General features: G+C 32.6%; 2 protein-coding genes across 3 annotated transcripts in view; one reads left to right on the forward strand and one right to left on the reverse strand.

Annotated features, from left to right (window-relative positions):
* LOC127703184 (rotatin-like) overlaps nucleotides 1–1,692 on the reverse strand; it is a 108,168-nt gene extending 106,476 nt beyond the window's left edge. The window contains exon 1 of the mRNA XM_052207713.1: nucleotides 1,593–1,692. Within this exon, the coding sequence (XP_052063673.1) occupies nucleotides 1,593–1,647 (55 nt within the window). The 5' untranslated portion in view covers nucleotides 1,648–1,692. The remainder of the gene's footprint in view (nucleotides 1–1,592) is intronic.
* Nucleotides 1,693–6,750: 5,058 nt separating this feature from the next.
* On the forward strand, nucleotides 6,751–19,749 carry LOC127703195 (glycine cleavage system H protein-like). Of its 2 annotated transcripts, none has more exons than XM_052207729.1 (5): nucleotides 6,751–6,905; nucleotides 13,004–13,083; nucleotides 15,273–15,355; nucleotides 16,026–16,157; nucleotides 17,716–19,749. In XM_052207729.1, the coding sequence occupies exons 2-5, from the start codon at nucleotides 13,076–13,078 to the stop codon at nucleotides 17,808–17,810; spliced, it is 318 nt and encodes a 105-aa protein (XP_052063689.1). In that variant the 5' UTR covers nucleotides 6,751–6,905; nucleotides 13,004–13,075; the 3' UTR covers nucleotides 17,811–19,749. The 2 variants fall into 2 exon arrangements, with proteins under 2 accessions (XP_052063689.1, XP_052063688.1); XM_052207728.1 differs by having other exon boundaries at nucleotides 15,292–15,355.
* Nucleotides 19,750–20,466: the final 717 nt, after the last annotated feature.

A 20,466-nucleotide genomic window follows, 5' to 3' on the forward strand; every position in this document is an offset into this window, starting at 1 on the left:
AAACAGTATAAAATTTACAGATGAAAGATTGCATCAAAAGCATAAACCTTGCTGCTTTTAAGAACCAAAAGGTTCATTTTTTTCAATTTTACTACCCGTTTTCAATTTTACTACCTGTATGTTTAAAATTTTGGTAAAACTACAAAATCACAGAATTTCTAACTTGCTACTTAAATGAGTGATTTATAAATCACTTATTTCAGTAACTTCCCTGACTGCTAGGTATGGGGCCAGGGTGTCAGGTTTGTTCGCTTCCATAACACGTTCCCAACCTACATGTTCGCACCCCATTTTTATTCAGGTTATATTATTAGATGTTTTTAAGATTTATATATCAAAATATTTATATTTTCATGATTAAAAAATTAGTGAATTTTTTAAATGAAGTATGAAGTTGTTAGATGATTAATCATTGTTAATTATTTATGATTACTGTTAATTGGTATATACAAAGCTAATTTGGTATTATTGTTATGAGTTAGAAAATCATGATTGTTGTTACAGCTAGCTTTCAGGCTTTGGTGTAGTTAGCCTAAAAATTTTAGAGCTCATTTTGATTCGGAACAGTGCATGATTTGAATGATTATGTGAGCTGAAAGTTAATTAGTGAGACCCCCAAATAAGCCTATTTACATAAATGCATATATGTTGGTACATACATTTATCTTCTTAACATTTTTCAATTCGTCAAAAATAATTCTCAAAACACTAATAGAAACCCATTTTCGGTTTTAGAGTATTTCTTTCTTTTGACACAATAAAAAAAAGTATTATCTTGATTTTATAGCAATACACTAACTAAAACACGATTAACAAATTATTCACCACAAAACCTTTAAAAAGGGTGTGAATGTGTGGGGTGCGAATGTGAATGGGAGCGAAAGTGATTTTGGGCGAAGGACACAGATTTGGTATGGGGAGGTATGGCTACATTCTTAAGAGAGAATTTAAGAATTGTATGGTATCATACCTGCCAACTTTTTTAAATCTCCATGGTGGATTTTAATTGCAAGAGGACCTAATGCTCCTCTTATATTGTCAAGAGTTTTTAATCGACTACTATATTGTTTGAACGAGTATGTATGTGCCTAAATGCCTGTTTTGAGGTGTTAAGTTAATTATAATAAAGAATTTCAAAATTCAGGTCAACACCTCTCATAGCCATAGGGGATATCTCCCATAAATCAGAATAGTTTGCATGTCTATGGTATGAATCATATCAATACTATAGCATGAACTACTGAGCTGACAGTACTCTCACGGACTAATAGTTGACAGCAGTGGTATCAACCCATAGATTATAATTTAGAGAAAATAATTGTTGGGTCCAGTATCCCAGGCTACTTCATTTTGGGCTGCGTCCCTAAATTTCAGCTGAAAATGTTGGCTTATGTTAATCTTGGATATCATGGCAGGTTGGGCTTCTAGATGGACATTGGTAGTTTTCCCCCTGTAACTTGTAAATATGCAGCATCACCAGTCACAGGAGTATCATAGTTCTATGAGGTGATGCTCAATGATTTTATTGTTAGTCAGTTTTCATCATTTCGCCATTCATCGAAAAAAGGAAGACATCCCCGTGTAAGACTAACCTAATTTTTTAAATAAAGCTTGAAAATTAATATCTTGTCTTAGGTTTGTTGTCATTTTTGATAAAATTCGTGCTGTCCGAACATGTTTCAAAACATCCGCTCTGATTTTCAAGGGAGGTAATACCATTGCTTAAGGTTTATCTAAAAAACGTCACCCTTACTCCGATTAGCGGTTTCCCTAATTAGAGACAATATAATTTTAGCGACAAGAAGCGACAAAAAGAAGAAAAAAGGCGACAAAAGTTTATAGAATTTATAAATTTACATTAAAAGTGGATTAATTACAGTTTATTTATTGTTGTTTTATATAGATTCTACCACTGCATCGAGTGTGATACGATATTTATCCACTCGAGACAGTTAAATTTTTTAATTTAAAACGCGAGGCTTGCCGAGCGTTTTAAATATTTAAAATTTAACTGTCGAGAGTGGATAAATATCGTATTACACGAGATTTGGTGGTGGAATCTGTTTCTCTAATGATTTTCAAACAATATGCAGGCAAATTTATTCCGTCTTTTCGAATGATCTGTAAAAAGATGTGTTCTTTCTATGTGACGTCATCAGGCATGGTCGCCTTTTTTCATGCCGTCACAATAGGAAATTAAGAGGAAAGCAAGTAAATTAGACGTCATAATCGGATTTTAACCAATGAAGAACTGAGATCAAACGAACCACACGTTGATTCAATTTTTTTATACAATGGGTGCAGAAAGGGATAAATTGACGAAGAATTAGAGAAATAAAGTTACAAATTGTCTTATGTGTCTCTGATAATATCAGATTATTGGAGGATTAGCAGGCTCCTCGCGTATGTGTTTATATCTATATTTAGAGTAATTGCTTGTGTTATATTTAGTAGCACCAAGGATTTGTATAGTATACCAATCCTTGGTAGCACTACAGTCTTGTAATGCATTTTTTATTAGCGATATTTTTTTTTTATTATACAGTATCGTTTTTAAGTATGTATCAAGCTGAACATTTTGTAACAATCTCCCAGAAGTATCATAATGTCACAACAGGGAGCCTTTGTACTCATTTATAATAGAATTGTAAAATAAAAGCACATACCAATTACTCTAAATACAGATATAAACACATACGTGAGGAGCTAATCCTCCAATAATCTGATATTATCAGAGACACATAAGACAATAAAGACAATAATAATTGTGTATCATATGTCTCTGATTATACTCATGATCTGTCTATAAATTAAAGAATAGAGAAAATGACCTAAAAATTTAATTATAAAGAAATGACCCCCCCCCCCCCCCTTTTCCATCAAAACACTCGTATATACCTTATAATTTTTAACTATAATTTATTATGCATGCAGGGGCGGATCCAGTCATTTTTTAAAGGGGATAAAGGGGGATAAAGGGGGGTTCCAACTATATGTCCCCATTCAAATGCATTGATGCAACCCCCGGAACCCCCCTCTGGATCCGCCACTGTATTATGTAAATATTTTAACATTTTGTTGTGGAGGAAGTTAAGAATCAGATCTACCCTTAAATGATTAGGTTGATCTCCGCAGCACTTTATATATGTATATATATAAATAACATATAGAACATTTTAAGTCTGAAATAAATGCATTTTTCTATATCTATTTATTTGAAATAATAAGTATTTGATTTTTTTGCGCTAAAATTGTTTTTTCAGTCGCTATATTAGTCTTCTTGCCTCTAAATTATTCTTCTTGTCGCTTTTTGACGCTTCTTGTCTCTAATTAGTGAGACCCCATACTTTAGTATGGCTAATTTGACTGCAAGACATTATTTTAAAAAAAAAAACTCCTTCAGGCAAAGTTGACCTATGCTGAATTTGGTGTTCTTTTAATATCCCTTTTAGTCATTCATTTCTAGGTATTTATACATCTCAGGTTTTGAAATATTTTTATCCCAGCGTTCCCAATGAGCGTACCAGTGTATCCAGAAAAGCTGAAATTAATAAAGTGTTACAGTATTTTCATTCAATGAACAGTACAGCTCTGAGACATCTACTTAAATAAAACAGCATATTTTTCAATTTCTTTAAAAAAAAAACTCAGCTTTTGCATGGGGTTTTCAATGAAAGATCAACATAAAATTTTTACTACTGAAATTTCATCCTTAGAATTTAAGATAATTGTTGGCTTAAAATTATATCATCGCCATAATGTCACATACAGTCATGGACTTCCATTGCTACATTAGCAAACAATAGTGTTTGGTGATCTTAGTTCTTTATGAATAAAATCATTTTCCATTCTGCAGACAATCTGTCTTAAGATCAACACTTCTGTCTCGTGAAACTCATGAGACAAAACGATACAACTATTGATAAAATGTTATCATTCACTATATCAACTTGATTTTCCGGCAATTATTATTTAGGAGACGACCATCATAGTTTGAAATTCGATGGGGATGGAGTATGTGGGCAAAAGTTGTTGTCTGTCGACATAATATTCATTTTAACCATGTTAACCTCTTTTGCAAGCCTGTTTCGCTTTTTTTAATGGCATTTATTATCTTTATACCTATTTCCTGCCGTTTGTTTTGCAAAATATTCATTTCCACCCTGTTATGAGCAAGGTTCTTTTTTTCAATTCTTCCCTGGGCAAAATACGCCTCCCCCTCCCCTTCCAAACTCCAATATCAAATGGTCATCAACTTAGAAAAACAATGTTGGTATTTGTCATACTCACTTTTGTAGAAGGGATGCTATAAATACTTATTCTGGCAGGGTATAAAACAATGAACTAGAATTGAGAATGGAAATGGGGAACGTGTCAACGAGACAGCAACCCGACCAAAGAACAGAAGTGACTACTTTAATTATTGTACTTTTCCCCTTATGATTGTCTACTTAAACTCCAACAAACTGTGTGAAAGTTTTTATAGCGTTTGGCTATATTTATCCGTGCTGAAATTTTAAGATTTCAATGCTTTAAAACGTTAAGACACAACATCGAACAAGAGTTCAATAATAAATTGACTATTAGAGCTATTATAAATGTTTGCTCAAGCATTGTAATTAAGATTGACATCTGCAATCAATAGATAGGCGTGACTTCAACTTGTATACATTATACTTAAATGTTATTGGATGTTAAGTATAAAGCAAAGTATAATGTGTACAAGCTGAAGCCTATCTGTTGATTGCAGATGCCAATCTTAATTACAATGCTTGGGCAATCATTTATACAAACAAAGCTAGCAAGCCAACCAAACCTTTAAACTACAAGCATTAGGGAAACAGCTCTATAATAGTCACGGTATTGACTTGACTTATTAACGAAATAAAGATATAAGGTATAGACATGAGATAAATGTGAGGCCCTGTATATTACTTTTCTGTTTCTTGTCCAATCCTTATATTCTTATTTTTCCCGATCAATGCACTATTGTTGTCTTCACACTGCAATCTAAAACTGCATGCAAATTCATAAATATTTGTATAATCATTTTTTATAAAACAATTTCAAAACTACTTGTAAAGGTTTACGCTTGAAAAGGACTTTTACTTTGTGACAAATTAAAGCTGTTGAAACCTGTATGAAAAAAAAGTCGAAGATAGACTGACAACGCCATAAGGCAAAAATAAAACTAACAATGTCCTCTCACCAAAAGATTGAAAGTTTGGTGATTACTAGTATGTTGATCGCACTGAATTGCTGCGACATACGGATATGGAAAGAACACAATTGGGAAGCCGAAATCACCCCTTTTGTTGTTAACTTTTGTTCTCAAGCGACCCTCATTGTCAATTTTTAGATCATGGAAAGTCAATTTATGAGACAGTCTTGCTATCCATTATTTCAAGTTCGATGGGATACGTGCGCTCAACATAATAGTAATCACAAAACTTTCAATCTTTTGGTGAGAGGACATCATCTATATAGCGGAATGTGAAGATACTGGATTATGCTAGCTTCTTTTCTTTCTTACCGAGTCTCATATGAATAAAAAGACAATTCGACAAGAAGAGGAGCACAGTTGGTGCTCATTGAAATGTCGATTGTGTGTCGTTCCTCAAACCGGTTACAAATATGTAATAAAAATATCAAGCATCTGGATGATGTAACTTTCAGAGAATTTTTTGTTTGTTTGAGTCAGAGTGTGTTTTTTTCGCACAAAGTATGATTTGTCCCTTTCTTAAATAAGATATTTAAATATCTACGTTTGCTATTCTTTTTTATGAAACAAAGTTGAATATTTTTTACAATCTGTCTTTAAGTTTAGAATGGGGAATATTAGTGTACAGGGTAGAGAAGTCAAATGGTTAATTGTTATAATATTGTAACAGGAAGACATTTGGATTGTACATGTATGTACTCTAGTTTGGAACTTTTAAGTATCCACGTCTCATTCACGCCGCCCCTATGCACAGTAGGTAGTTTCAAATATTTCTGAAGCCTAATTTTCACTGTTGATTAATATTTAATAGACTATCTGTATTTTGACGACTTTCTACTATACAAATCCTTGGTCCCAGCTATAACACAATATAGACGATTATAATAGTTTCATGTAATGTAGGTACGCGCATATATGTATTGTGACAGATATTTGACATAAACTTTGGATTGATGACGTTACAATTATTAATTTAATTTTATTGTAATAAGAAGTACGTTGATATTCGCGTAATGTTACATAGTCTGCTTAATGTTCTTTTCCCTCAGACTCTCAGCAGAAGAAATACTGTGAGAGCTGATTCGTAGGTCGATCTTTACATGTAGGGGTAAACTAGCCGCGAACAATGCCTAGGATGGTGTAGATGTAAAGGCAGGCCGGGCGTTGTTATCGATGTAGAGGCAGGCCGGGATCGACTGACACCTATTATAGTTTCAAAATTCAAACTTTGACGTCTCAAAGCAGAATTTCTACTTATATAGCAATCATTTATTTGATGGTATGCCAACATGACTTTCTTTGTCAGCAAATGTGGTTATTGTCCGAAATATAGTAAGATTTACTGTATAAATCCTTGGTATACCATCATGACCAAATTTTCTATTTTTCGATTTTTATTGTGGTGACTTTATTTCCTGTGACTTTTTATCCGTTGCTATTTTCCTGTGACTTTATCTTACATTCGTGCTTAGAATTGTTTGGTTCGGGATTGACCTACGGATTATAGATATTCAAAGGGAAATCAACACTGTACACATGCGCTCTTCATTTTTCAGAATGGCAACTGGGGTACTCGGACGTATTGCTCTTCGTCGTGCTTGTTTACTTGCAAGAGATGCACAGAAAACGCCACATATATGGAAGCATTTAAGAACAATCAGCGTATCTGCAAAACTCTACGCTCGTATGTAATTTGAAATGAATGAAATAGTTTCAATGCAAATTCAAAATAAGAAATACTATAATTTCTTTCTGATGAAACTGGTTACTACAGGCTTATAATTATATCCAGAGACATATATACTAAATGCTATGACATTTTAATTATCCGGCTATTAATCACTGACACGTACTGAAATCATGAGATTTTATAAAAAGTTGACCTGTCACATTTTCATGTACCTGTTCTAATTCTGTAACCTCGTCACTATTCTTGTACGAAAAATGTAGCATCAGCAGATTAAAAGATTACCAGATACATGTAATTAACAGTTTGGAAAAGTTGTTCTCCATTCTGCTAATTAAATCATGGTGTCACTCCAGGAAATTTAGATATTCATCCATAAGGTTCATGTTAACATTTAACAGTTTAAGCTAAATTGGCTGCCTCTATACAACAAAATTTACTCTTGAGTGCAGACAAACCTGTATGTCTGGAAAAAAATTTTGGGCATGCAGGCAAGACCAAATTTCTATTTCAGATAATTAAGAACTTAACTTGATGTTGCTGTGTTCTTAGAGATTTTGCAATGTGTTAAAAACTTTTCTAGATGCACAGGTTTGTCTATTTACTCTAAGTAAATTTTATATTGTATATGGTTTTTAGGGGTATCAGGTCCGTTGGCCCTGGGTCCTTTGCCCCGAGTCCGTCCGCCCTACTTTTGAAAAATAATATGTCGGTATTAAGGTTTAATAAACTTATTCAGATATCTTTATGATCAATATTAAAGAAAATATATATATTCTCTAAATTCATGAAAAAACATGGAAATGTTTAAAAATTAAAAGCTTGTTTTGGAGCATTAGGGAGCTATCATTTGATTTTTATTGGGGGGCTAGGATGAAATTTGAAAAAAATAGGCAGGACAGGAGTTTTGAGTAAAAAAAAAGGCAGGATGAGACACTTGCAAAAAAAAAAAGTCAGGATGACAATTTAGGTAAAAAAAATCGGGATAAACTTTAAAAAAAAAAGGCAGGACCGAATAGAGTGAAAAATAAAAAGGCAGGACAGAGATTACAACTAAAAAAAAAGGCAGGACAAAATTTTTCATTCTAGCTCCCCCCCCATAAAAATCAAATGGTAGTTCCCTTAATGGGCTTCATTCTTACATAAAATTTGTTTTATTTAGAATTTATTTTTTTAAATGACTTGATTGTACTTTAGAATGCTGATTAGGTATAATTATGATGTCCTTCAGCTCACTTATTTTTTGTGTTAATTGTTTTTGTTGGATTAATAATGAAATTAACAATTTAAAAAAAAAATAAACTAGTCTGAATAGTAGTAGTAGTCAGCTTGGAATGAGTAAAAACAACAATGTACGAATTGTAAGACATACACAGGAATTTTCTTTCGCACGCAGCTTGGCTTCTTTGATCTCAAGTTCCTTTTGACACATTTCCTATATATGTGCTCTTTAAAATAATAGTGTAAATAATTAAGGACATAACTGGTGTGTGATGCAAAGTTCGAATTGGATCTTGATATAACTGTTTATGATTGTTTTGAAATTGTTTAAAAAATTTATCAATAAAGATAAATACATGCAGATAACATGGTCTTCAGTTGTTTTATATTAAATACCTTGTATTGCGGGTACTCTACAGTGCAGGTTAAAGGAAAATAATTATTTGGTAGCAGCAATACAACATAAAATTTTTTAACAAACTTTGGCATACTCTTTCCAAATAATAAGCAGTATACAACAAGACAACAAAATAAAATAAAAATCAGAGCGAAAGGACCCAGGGCGAACGGACCCAGTTTCATTTTTAGGTAGGGTTCCTCTGACTTTGACCTCATTTTTATGGTTCTTTGATCAAAGTTACATTAATTTTTTTGGTGGTTACATGTAGGTCTGCTTCTCAGATACTTGAACCAATAGATGAAACATATTCGGTGTGTGAATAATAGTAAAACATCATGTCTGTTTGGCAAAGTTTATTTGACCTTGACCTCATTTAAATGGATCATTGGTAATGTTAAGTTAACATCAAACTTGTAGTAAACCTTTCTCTGAAAGACTTTCAACATAAATTTACAGTTCATGGTTAGTAAAGAAGAAAAGACATCAAGTATGTGCACTCTTGTTTTCTTTTTAAAATATATTGTAGGGTGTGCTGAGACACTGGAAAATTCACAAAATTAAACACGAAATTTTACCACAAGGTTCTTTATTTCTAAATGAAGGTTGGGATTGATTTTGGGGTCATGGCCCATACTGTTTAGGAATTAGGGGCCGAAAAGGAGAAAAAAAACTAGGATTTTCTGGACAGTAACTTGAGAATAAGTCTATGGATTGCTATTAAATTGTACCACAAGGTTTCAAACCGTAAAAGGAAAGTTGGGATTAATTATGGGGGTTATGACCCTAACCGTTTAGGAAAAAGGGGCCAAAAACAATATTTTTGTAATACTTTGTATAAATAGCTTATTTCTTGAATAATTTCAATGGAGCTTAACTCAAAGTTTTAAATTATTGGGGTTCTTTAATATGCTGAATCTAACAGTGTATTTAACATTTGGATTTTGGGCCCTGTTTTTGAATTGGTCCATTTATAGGTCTAAAGGGGCCAAAATTAAACTATGTTTGATTTCATCAAAAATTAAATTGTTGGGGTTCTTTGATATGCTGAATCTAACCGTGTATTTAGATTTTTGATTTAGGGGCCTGTCTTCAAATTTATCCACATTTAGGTCCAAATGGTCCAAAATTAAACATTTTGATTAAAAAAAAAAATTGAATTCAATGGGTTCTTTGATATGCTGAATCTAACTGTGTATTTCAATTTTTGATTTTGGGACCGGTTTTCAAAAATGGGCCAAATTGGGGTCCAAAATTAAACTTTGTTTGATTTCAGCAAAAATTGAATATATGGAGTTCTTTGATATGTTGAATCTAACCCTGCATTTAGATTTTGGATTTTAGGCCCTGTTATCAAATTGGTCCACATTGTGTTCCAAAGGGTCCAAAATTTAACTTTGTTTGATTTCGTCAAAAATTAAATTATTGGGGTTCTTTGATATGCTGAATCTAACCGTGTATTTAGATTTTTAATTTTGGGGCCTGTTATCAAATTGGTCCACATTAATGTCTAAAGGGTCCAAAATTAAACTTTGTTTAATTTCACCAAAAATGGAGTTCTATGAATCTAACTGTGTATTTAGATTTTGAATATTAGACCATAATCGGTAAAAGTCAAATTTAAAATATTTCAGTTCTATGACCACATTTAGTCTGTGTCAGAAACCTATGATGTGTCAAATACTTGATCACAATCCAAATTCATAACTGTATCAAGTTTGAAAGTAGTGTCCATACTTTTCCCAACCGTTCAGGGTTCGACCTCTGCAATCATATCAAGCTGCGCCCTGCTGAGCATTTTATTTCAGTCTGTTATTATACATTTTTTAGGTTACTAGTTGTTTTGAAATATTCAAAGTGCTCTGTTTTTCAATAGTTGCTAATAAACATGATAAACACAAGATCACAATTGGTTTCAACTATAAAAGTTTACAATTGTATTGAGAAAATGTTCAGAGGTTGGAAGAGGTTGTTTCCTACATCTGCAGATTTTCTAAAGACCCTAGTGGCAAAAGGAAGTGGTGCTTTTGTGTATCAAAATGCTTGCGAATCAAGAGTTAATTAATAGTTTATTGTAAATTAAAGAAAATCACAGAGCCCCGAATTCTCATATCTGCACCCTGTATTACTCACATATTTACATTAATTTCCATCTTGCTCTGAAAGTGATATAAATTAGACATTGAAAATGTCTTGAAACTTCTTGCTGAGCCTGTTCACAATCAGCATCAGCAGAAACCAATCCATCTGTCATGCCATGTGGAAAGAGTATATTGTGTAAATACCCTCCATAAGCAAGACTGACTTCCAGCACTTTTCAGACTTTTTTACAGAACATAATTTTCCCTTAGCATGATGATGTTCTAAAATTAGCAAAATAGGCAACTGTGGAATTTACTTGCAGAAGTAAGTAAGTGATACTTAAATGAATGATTTTAAGACCAAAAAATTGACACATGTCTTTCACACTTTTCATAATGAAGGTTGGCAACTGCAGCTCCATTTTTAATTTGAAAATTTTTGATCCAGAGTTTTTATACTTTATTTGATATAAAGTCCACAGTTTGAAGCATGTCCCATGAAAACTTAGACCGTTGGTTTTCCTGTTTGAATTGTTTTACACTAATCATTTTGGGGCCCTTTATAGCTTGCTGTTCGGTGTGAGCCAAGACTTTGTGTTGAAGGCCATACTTTGACCTATAATTGTTACCTTTTATACGACGGCAAGTCGTATATTGGTATGACGTTGGCGTCATTGTCGTCAGAAGACACATTGGTTTTCGCACAATAACTTTAGTTTAAGTGAATGGATCTCTATGAAATTTTACCATAAGGTTCAATACCACAAAAGAAAGGTTGAGATTGATTTTGGGGGTTATGGTACCAACCATTAGGGATTAGGGGCCAAAAATAAGCATTTTTGTAACTTCCAGACATAACTAGTGTGTTAGTGTATAGATCTCTCTGACATTGTACCACAAGGTTCCATATCACAAAGAGAATGCTGGGATTGATTTTGGGGGTAATTGCCACAACATTTTAGGAATTAGGGACCAAAAAAGGGGGAAAAACAAGCATTTTTCTAGTTTCATGACAATAACTTGTGTGTAAGTGTATGGATCTTTCTGAAATTGTACTACAAGGTTCCATATCACAAAGGAAAAGCTGGAATTGAGTTTGGGGGTAATTGCCCAAAACGTTTAGGAATAAGGGGCCAAAAATAAGCATTTTTCTAGTTTCCAGACAATAACTTGTGTTCAAGTGTATGGATCTCTCTGAAATTGTACTGCAAGGTACCATACCACAAAGGGAAGGCTGGGATTGATTTTGGGGTTAATTGCCTCATAAGTTTAGGAATTAGGGGCCAAAAAGTGTGAAAAAACAAGCATTTTTCTAGTTTCAGGACAATAACTTGTAAGAATATGGATCTTTATGAAATTGTACTACAAGGTTCCATGTCACAAAGGGAAAGCTTGGTTTGAGTTTGGGGGTAATTGCCCTAAATGTTTAGGAATTTGGGGCCAAAAAACAAGAATTTTTCTAGTTTCCAGACAATAACTTGTGTTCAAGTGTATGGATCTCTCTGAAATTGTACTGCAAGGTACCATACCACAAAGGGATGGCTGGGATTGAGTTTGGGGGTGATGAATCATAAGGGGGTTCAAAAAATTGGGGGGGAGGATTTTTTTCCCTTTTTTTCCTTTTTTTTTCTTTAAAATTTTCCATTTTAAATTGGTTATTTCTGATTTATATATAAAAACAAATAATAATGATATGGTTTGAATAGGTTAATTAAAATTTTTTAAGTTCTTAGACCACATTCATTCTGTGTCAGATATTTAATCACAATCCAAATTCAGTGCTGTATCAAGCTTGAATGTTGTGTCCATACTTGCCCCAACTGTTCAGGGTTCAACCTCTGCGGTCGTATCAAACTGTGCCCAGCGGAGCATTTTATTACACATTGCGACTTGGATGGAGAGTTGTCTCATTGGCACTCATACCACATCTTATTTCTATTGACAATATATTCTGATTGAGCTTATGTCTCCTGAGATCCTAGTTTTACTTTGTTTTGCTTGTTTGTAAAGATCAGTAGATATCAAATTTCCTATTAACATTCAGATAGAACATGTAGAAGCTCCCTAAAGCATATAAAATCATTACAGTTCATATGACATTTATAAAAAACAAATAAATATTGCAACTAGGTCAATGAGAGTATGACCCTTTTCCAGATTGGTTATATGAGGATCATATGCAAACTAGGTATAAGTTTTCTGAACTCTGCCCTCAATATATTAAATTTTATTTCTTTATAATATACTGTATATTAATATAGTGTTTGAAAATAAACCTCGTTTTATCTTTCATCAAATTGCTGGTGTCAATTGGAGAAAGAAATCATGTATTTATCTTTGAAATAAGTTACTTTAACTAACTATTGATAATTGATAAATCTTTTATATATTTCCAGAGAGATATTTCACAGAGAAGCACGAATGGGTTGATGAAGAAAATGGTAATGGAAAAGTAGGAATAACAGACTATGCACAGGTAAATAGTTGGTGTTTTATATAGTAGTTTGACTTGTCAGGTTATGAGTCCTTCTATTTAATACTGTTTAATATTTAAAACAGTCGTATGAATATCATATTGTCATGTAAGGCATATTTTACATTTTTAGTTAACCTGAGAATGCTTAATCTTTGTTTTTATATGAAGATAATGTGATACTTCTTTTTTTATCATACTTGCTGAAACATTGTGAGATACTAATACCAAAGTATTTTTAATGCAGTTTTTCTCATAAATTTATATTAGCTGTCAAAAATTACAAAAATTAATTTGTCTGAAGTACTGAAATATAGCTGTTTAATTGTGGGTAACAGATTCCCAGCTAGAGATTCGACTGCAACAATGCAATACATTATACACAAAATACCTAGTACAGTATTTTCACCCATGTTGTCTGCCCATAAACAAAATTAAGAGAAGATAGTTTTTATGATTTTTATGCCCCACCTATGTTAGTAGTAGGGGCATTATGTTTTCTGGTCTGTGCGTCCGTATGTTCGGCAGTCCGTCCTTCTGTCCAGCTTCAGGTTAAAGTTTTTGGTCAAGGTAGTTTTTGATGAAGTTGAAGTCTAATCAACTTGAAACTTAGTACACATGTTCCCTATGACATGATCTTTCTAAATTTAATGCCAAATTAGAGTTTTGACCCCAATTTCACAGTCCACTGAACATAGAAAATGATAGTGCGAGTGGGGCATCTGTGTACTAGGGACACATTCTTGTTCTAGTATGATTTCAAAATTACATGTAAGGTCAATCTGAGGTCAATGGTTTACTTATTTAAACATCAAGAGTCAATGTCACAAAAAATGTTGTTTACATCATAACAATGAGTAAAAGAAATTCTACTGCTTTTCAAGGTCAATGCCAAGCTAAGGGTTTTAAAGAGTATACTAGAATATAGCCATATCAACTATATATTGTTTGGAAGGTGTTGAATCATGTGCTGGTTTGCAATGTTCTTTTAACATCTTTATTGATATTAAACCATCTCTAGTGAAGAAAGTAAACTCTTTTATCGCTATTTTACAAATCTTTCCTTTGATCTTGCTGACTGATAATTTCCGTTCTCAGCGGAGTCGAGTGATATGAAAATTATCGCTAGAAACTAAGGGAACACATGCCGTTGTCAAGGAAATTAACAACGTCTTCATAGGTAAAATAGCAATAAACAGATTATCATTGGTCATCTCAACTCGATTGCTTTTCTCGCTTTCGCCGTACCGGCTCAAGCGAGAAAATCAATCTTGTTGAGATAACCAACGATAATCTATAAGTATAACGAGACATTTTGTATGATATGGGTCATGTGACAGTTGAGAAAGAACACTGTAGATATGAAGGTTAGGTGTTATCTGTATTTCAGGGATGAAAGTAAACTCTTGTTTAAAGAGACATTTTGTATGATATGGGTCATGTGACAGTTGAGAAAGAAAACTGTAGATATGAAGGTTAGGATGAAGGTTAGGTGTTATCTGGTGACAGTTGAGAAGAGAACACTGTAGATATGAAGGTTAGGATGAAGGTTAGGTGTTATCTGGTGACAGTTGAGAAGAGAACACTGTAGATATGATGGTTAGGATGAAGGTTAGGTGTTATCTGGTGACAGTTGAGAAGAGAAAACTGTAGATATGAAGGTTAGGATGAAGGTTAGGTGTTATCTGGTGACAGTTGAGAAGAGAACACTGTAGATATGAAGGTTAGGATGAAGGTTAGGTGTTATCTGGTGACAGTTGAGAAGAGAACACTGTAGATATGATGGTTAGGATGAAGGTTAGGTGTTATCTGGTGACAGTTGAGAAGAGAACACTGTAGATGTGATGGTTAGCATGAAGGTTAGGTGTTATCTGGTGACAGTTGAGAAGAGAACACTGTAGATATGAAGGTTAGGATGAAGGTTAGGTATTATCTGGTGACAGTTGAGAAGAGAACACTGTAGATATGATGGTTAGGATGAAGGTTAGGTGTTATCTGGTGACAGTTGAGAAGAGAACACTGTAGATATGAAGGTTAGGATGAAGGTTAGGTATTATCTGGTGACAGTTGAGAAGAGAACACTGTAGATATGATGGTTAGGATGAAGGTTAGGTGTTATCTGGTGACAGTTGAGAAGAGAACACTGTAGATATGATGGTTAGGATGAAGGTTAGGTGTTATCTGTATTTCAGGATGTTTGGTTTGTTTCAGGATAAACTAGGAGAAGTAGTATATGTACAGTTACCAGAAATTGGAACAGAAGTAGAATTGGATGGTAAATATAAAATTAAGGAGATGTGGTATGATTGCCAATGAGACAACTATTCACTGGAGTTCACATAATGAAGACTTTATGAAATACTTTTGATTTTATTGTTTATCATCTAACAGATTGTATTTTACCTTATTATGCAATTCACCAGTATGAGATTAAGTGGAGTCGATTATTGCTAACACAATTATAGGTTGAAGTAATTTGTTGACAATTTTAATTTTTTATTGCTTTGATTTAATCTCTTAAATACAAATTGATTAAAAAAAAATTCTTACCGTTCAACAACTAGAGGTACCCTCTATGTTCATTATGTAATGCTTAATACATTTGAAAGACTCTTTTGATGAAGGTGAGATTGATATAATCAGTTTGAAATTTGTCTTTCAAAATATTGCCAGTACCAATACAATAAAACATTATCTGTGGTATGGCTTTTATTAAACAAATCAAATATGCACCGTCAATACCAATGAAATGAAAAAGTGACGATTAGATTATCAGTTATTTGCTCATTACTTTTTACCATGTGTTGGTTTTTCTTCAGATCAACAGGGATGAAAATAGTCAAATTTGTGACAGAAACAATTTATCTGTAAAACTTGTCCTATCTTCATTGTAAACACTAACATCATTTAGGTTGTTAAATATATAAACTTGACTATAACTACAGGTGAAGCAGGTATATTAGAAAGTGTGAAAGCTGCTAGCGAAGTGTATACACCAGTGTCAGGGGAAGTTATAGAAGGAAACAATGCTGTAGTAGATAATCCTAAACTTATAAATGAATCTCCTTTTGATGAAGGTTAGTGTTCTTCTCTCACCTGTTCAAACTATACACCTTATCGCTATCCCCGCTTGACCCGAGAATCTGTCCCGCTCGAACTTTTGACGTCATACAACAATCACTTTTCTATTGTGGCGTCAGACATTTTCTATTATGACGTCAAAATTTTACGGGAACTTGTGTGATGTCCAGTAATGGCGGACAAATAGCGATAAGGTGTATTGTCATTTAATATTGTTATGAATATAAGGAGATGTATCAATGAGACAACAAACAAACAACACAAATACTTGAAATATAAACACAACAATTATCAATGAGATACATGTAAGGTTCTTTTCTTAAGGTACATGTAGCTAGGGTGTCTAAATCTTTGATTTTTCTTAAACTTCTGTAAAAGACCTCTGAGTCAATGTACTTTCAAATTTCAATATAAAAGCTCGGGGTCACTGACCTTATTTTTTCGTTAAATTCATTGAAATTAACGAAATCACAGTTATGTTATATGGGTAAAATAGAGGGAAACTTAAGTTTTCCTTAATGCAGAAACATTAAATGATAGAATTGGTAAATATTCAATGATTGAATTGCTTTTCTTGAAAAATCAAAAAAATATAAATTGTCCTATCAAATTCAGTTTAATTATCTGCTCTTGATTTTAAAAGGATTTTTTTCTGAAAATTTTAAATATACTTTACAACAGTTGAATTTTTGATAGTTTATCTTAAATTTCAAGTTTTAGATGTTTCTGTTGTTTATTAAATGATATTTGGTAAAATATTTTTAAACCAAAAGAGTATTTCATTAAACATGCCCATAAGAGATGCACAAAAAAAGACACCCAATCTACCTTAACATCAGATTTTTAGAATTCAATTTAGTTTATTTTGAATATGAATGCTGACAAAAGGGAATGTCAAACAGTAAAATGTGAATAAAAGGAGATCAGGGGGGGGGTATGTAAATTTTGCAGGAACCCAACAACACAAATAAGAAAAAAACAAAGAAGCAACATAGTCCAACAATCTACATGATTTGAGTATGAGTTATTTCCCTTTATTGTCATGTTGGAAATCAGCCAATTTTTCAAAAGTTATTTTCTGAACAAATTTAATTTGCATAAATCTTGTATAGTTTGTGACTGCAATCTAGAAAGAAACTTTTATCAGTCTTGCTTGTAGTGCACGTTTTATTTTGTTTAAACCAAATAAGAAATTAACCAACTTTCCCTTCAACATGGTGTCCAAGGGAAACTGCAACTTAAATTCCGTCATATTGAGAACTATCTCTACTTTAGTGATAGAACCTGATGAAGTCTAGTTTTATATAAATATTGAAGATATGAAAGTGTGCAGAGTTCTTGAAATCTTTTTTTCCTTGGTTGCCCTTGGAAGAAAATCTCTGGTCCATACTACCAGTATTATTTCTATTGCAAAATACCAAAATTGTGTCGGTCCTTTGCAAAGTTTGGTGGTCAAAACCTTCTGACCAACGCTTTTCAAGAATTCTTGAGTTTCCTGTTATTATTGGTCAGAAGAAACAGGAAATCAAAATACTTGTTATTATATTATTACAGGTTGGTTATTTAAAGTCAGACTAAGTCGACCAGAAGAATTAGAAGCTTTGATGAATGAATCTTCATACAAAAAATATTGTGAGACATTGGAATGATATTGTCAAATAGTAGAAACCATGTTATGTACAGATCTAAGGAAAAATTGTGCTTTATACTTTGTTACACATTGAATATTTTTATGAACCATTACTGGACGATTTATAATCTTGTTTATTTTGAAATATATGTACTTTCTGAATTATGAGATAGCACTGACAGTTCCAACATAACTTGCCTATCTTTATATCAATATTAACATCTTAATTTGAATATATTAAACGAATTATCCTTTTGAGGAACAAAGCTATAAAATAAAATTTAAATTTGGTTTAACCACTGACAACTCTGTATTGTTTCAATTTGTCCAAGTAAACATTTATTTTTGTAGGTATAAAATATGTGGTTTTATGAAAAATTGTATTTTTGAGGATATTTGATTTTCTTGTTTAAACTTGTGTACATGACCATAGGAAATTGTATTTTGTTGATTATTTAACTGTATGGTTAACTTTTGCTCACAAAGTCCATGAAAATTAATACCCCACTATTTATGATACATTGACAGGAGTCACTTTGGTTTTACATAAGCAAGGAAAATAATTTCTTCAAACCCCACGTTTCTGTTAAATGAAACTGTAAGTTTTACCCTTGTCTGTCTGTACGTATGTCCCAAAATTGGTTTCCGTTCTCTAACTTTAGTTTTCCTCAACCAAATGTTATTAAACTTATACACAATGCTTATTACCACAAGACACAGATCAAGTTTGAATTTTGGTGGCATCACTTTTACTGTTCTAGAGTTATGCCCCTTTACAAATGGAAAAATTGCTGATTTTATTGTTTTCGTTCTCTTAAGTTTGCCTCAACCAAATGTTATGAAACTTATACATAATGCTTATTACCAGAAAACTCAGATCAAATACAAATTAGGGTAGCATCACTTTTACCTTTCTTGAGTTATGTCCCTTTATAACATTGTAATGCAAGCGGGGGCATCATCTGTGTCCATGTGGACACATTCCCCATTTATTTTGATATGTTCCAAAATATATCAATGTGTAAAGCAATAATTTCTTTTCATTCCAGGAGGATAATTAATTTATTTTCTCATTGTTTTTTCTTGAATGAACCCTCTTCTACTCTCAAAGAGGTCACAATGATATAAATGAAAGTGTTGACCTCAAGTCGATACACCATACATCATGTGATGTAACTTTATAATATTTTTTATGTCTTGTATTTTTTTCTTCAATACACATCTAGAGGCTTACTTCATCTTTCTATAGGGATGTGAAAAATGGAAGTCAATTAAAAATACTTGGTACTGCAGGTTTCAGATAAGAGTCTGTATCTCATATGAATAAATCACTGTGTGAATTAGTGTACTTTATATAACTATATTATTTTGTTCATGGTTTATGGAATCATCATGATTTATATGGGCATTAGACAATTTTCAGTGGTATTTTGATAAAAAAAAAATGTATGCATTAAATTTTATAACATTAAAACTGAGCAATGGGACTATACAACATTTAGGATAGTTTTAGAAATGTCTTTGAGTTAGCTAAATCATCTGCAAGTTTTATTTAACAAAATGTGTCCTGCGGTACCTCATCCTATCATGATCTATCATATTTGATATTGGGTGGTTCGAATTTTAAGAATAACTTGATTTTGTTTTTATATTTAACCATGAAACTTGCTTAGAGTTTCTTTTGACCATAGTTGTCACTAGTCCATGTGATTGTAATTAAATGCATGAATTGTTACAAAGATGAGTGAAGAACTACAAAATATACAAGAAAGAAGTGCCATTGTTTTATTTGTCCAAATATATCTATAATATTTGCTGCTGCATTTAAACAACTACCAATAAATCTGTCATTGTTTTACATCTTTTGCATGTGTACCAATTCCATTTTTGTTATAGTGTGAGTATATGATATTAAAATAGAAGAATGTGTTGGAGAAATAAAGTGACATTTTTAAATATTTCTATTTTAGCTTTTCATCTTTTCATGACTTTCTACTGAAAGACTAAAATTTGCACTGTTATTCAAAATATTAAAAAAATATAAATAATACATTTGCGATCCCTTTCAAGTTTTATTGCCTATGAGAACTAGATACTCCCATCTCAGAACTGTTGAGTGACACTCGATCTCTACAACCACTATTGGAGTTATTGCGATGAAGCTTTTTAAAACTCGGATTATATTTCTGATTTGATTAGTAATTGCAGGAATGTTCCAAGACAATTGACTTTCAATTTTACATCTGTTTAATCCATCTGGTATCTAGTACAGCAACCATCCTAAAACATAGTTTGTTTTGCTTGCGATAAATGTAGTGGAATGGAAAATTGCAAGTCACCATTCTGAGGGAGGACCTTAAAGGCTAAAACTACTTGTATAAATTAAAGCTGTATTTCATATATATGGTTCACCTGACTTTGAACCTAACTTTATGGTTCATATATTAATGATTGTCAGTTTCTTAGTTGCCTAGAGATATCTGTCATCTATCTATGATCTTTATAATTATGTTTTATCCTGTCACCCGACCGTGGTCTCATTTTCAGGGTTCATCTCTCAATGTTTTAGTTTTCTTGATTAGTTCAATTTATTAGTTAAAAATCTTTGTGTGATCATCGTTAAGTGCACAAGCCCAATTAATGGTGTTCACCTGACTAAGACTTTATTTCATTGT

Source organism: Mytilus californianus, unplaced genomic scaffold, assembly GCF_021869535.1.
Source record: "Mytilus californianus isolate M0D057914Y unplaced genomic scaffold, xbMytCali1.0.p SCAF_5, whole genome shotgun sequence".
NCBI lineage: Eukaryota > Metazoa > Mollusca > Bivalvia > Mytilida > Mytilidae > Mytilus > Mytilus californianus.

Coding starts and splice junctions, on each gene's coding strand:
- LOC127703195 (XM_052207728.1), top strand. CDS start 6,758: ATGCGCTCTTCATTTTTCAGAATGGCAACTGGGGTACTCGGACGTATT. Junction 15,356..16,025: donor AACAGAAGTAGAATTGGATG/GTAAATATAAAA, acceptor CTATAACTACAG/GTGAAGCAGGTATATTAGAA. Junction 16,158..17,715: donor TGAATCTCCTTTTGATGAAG/GTTAGTGTTCTT, acceptor ATATTATTACAG/GTTGGTTATTTAAAGTCAGA.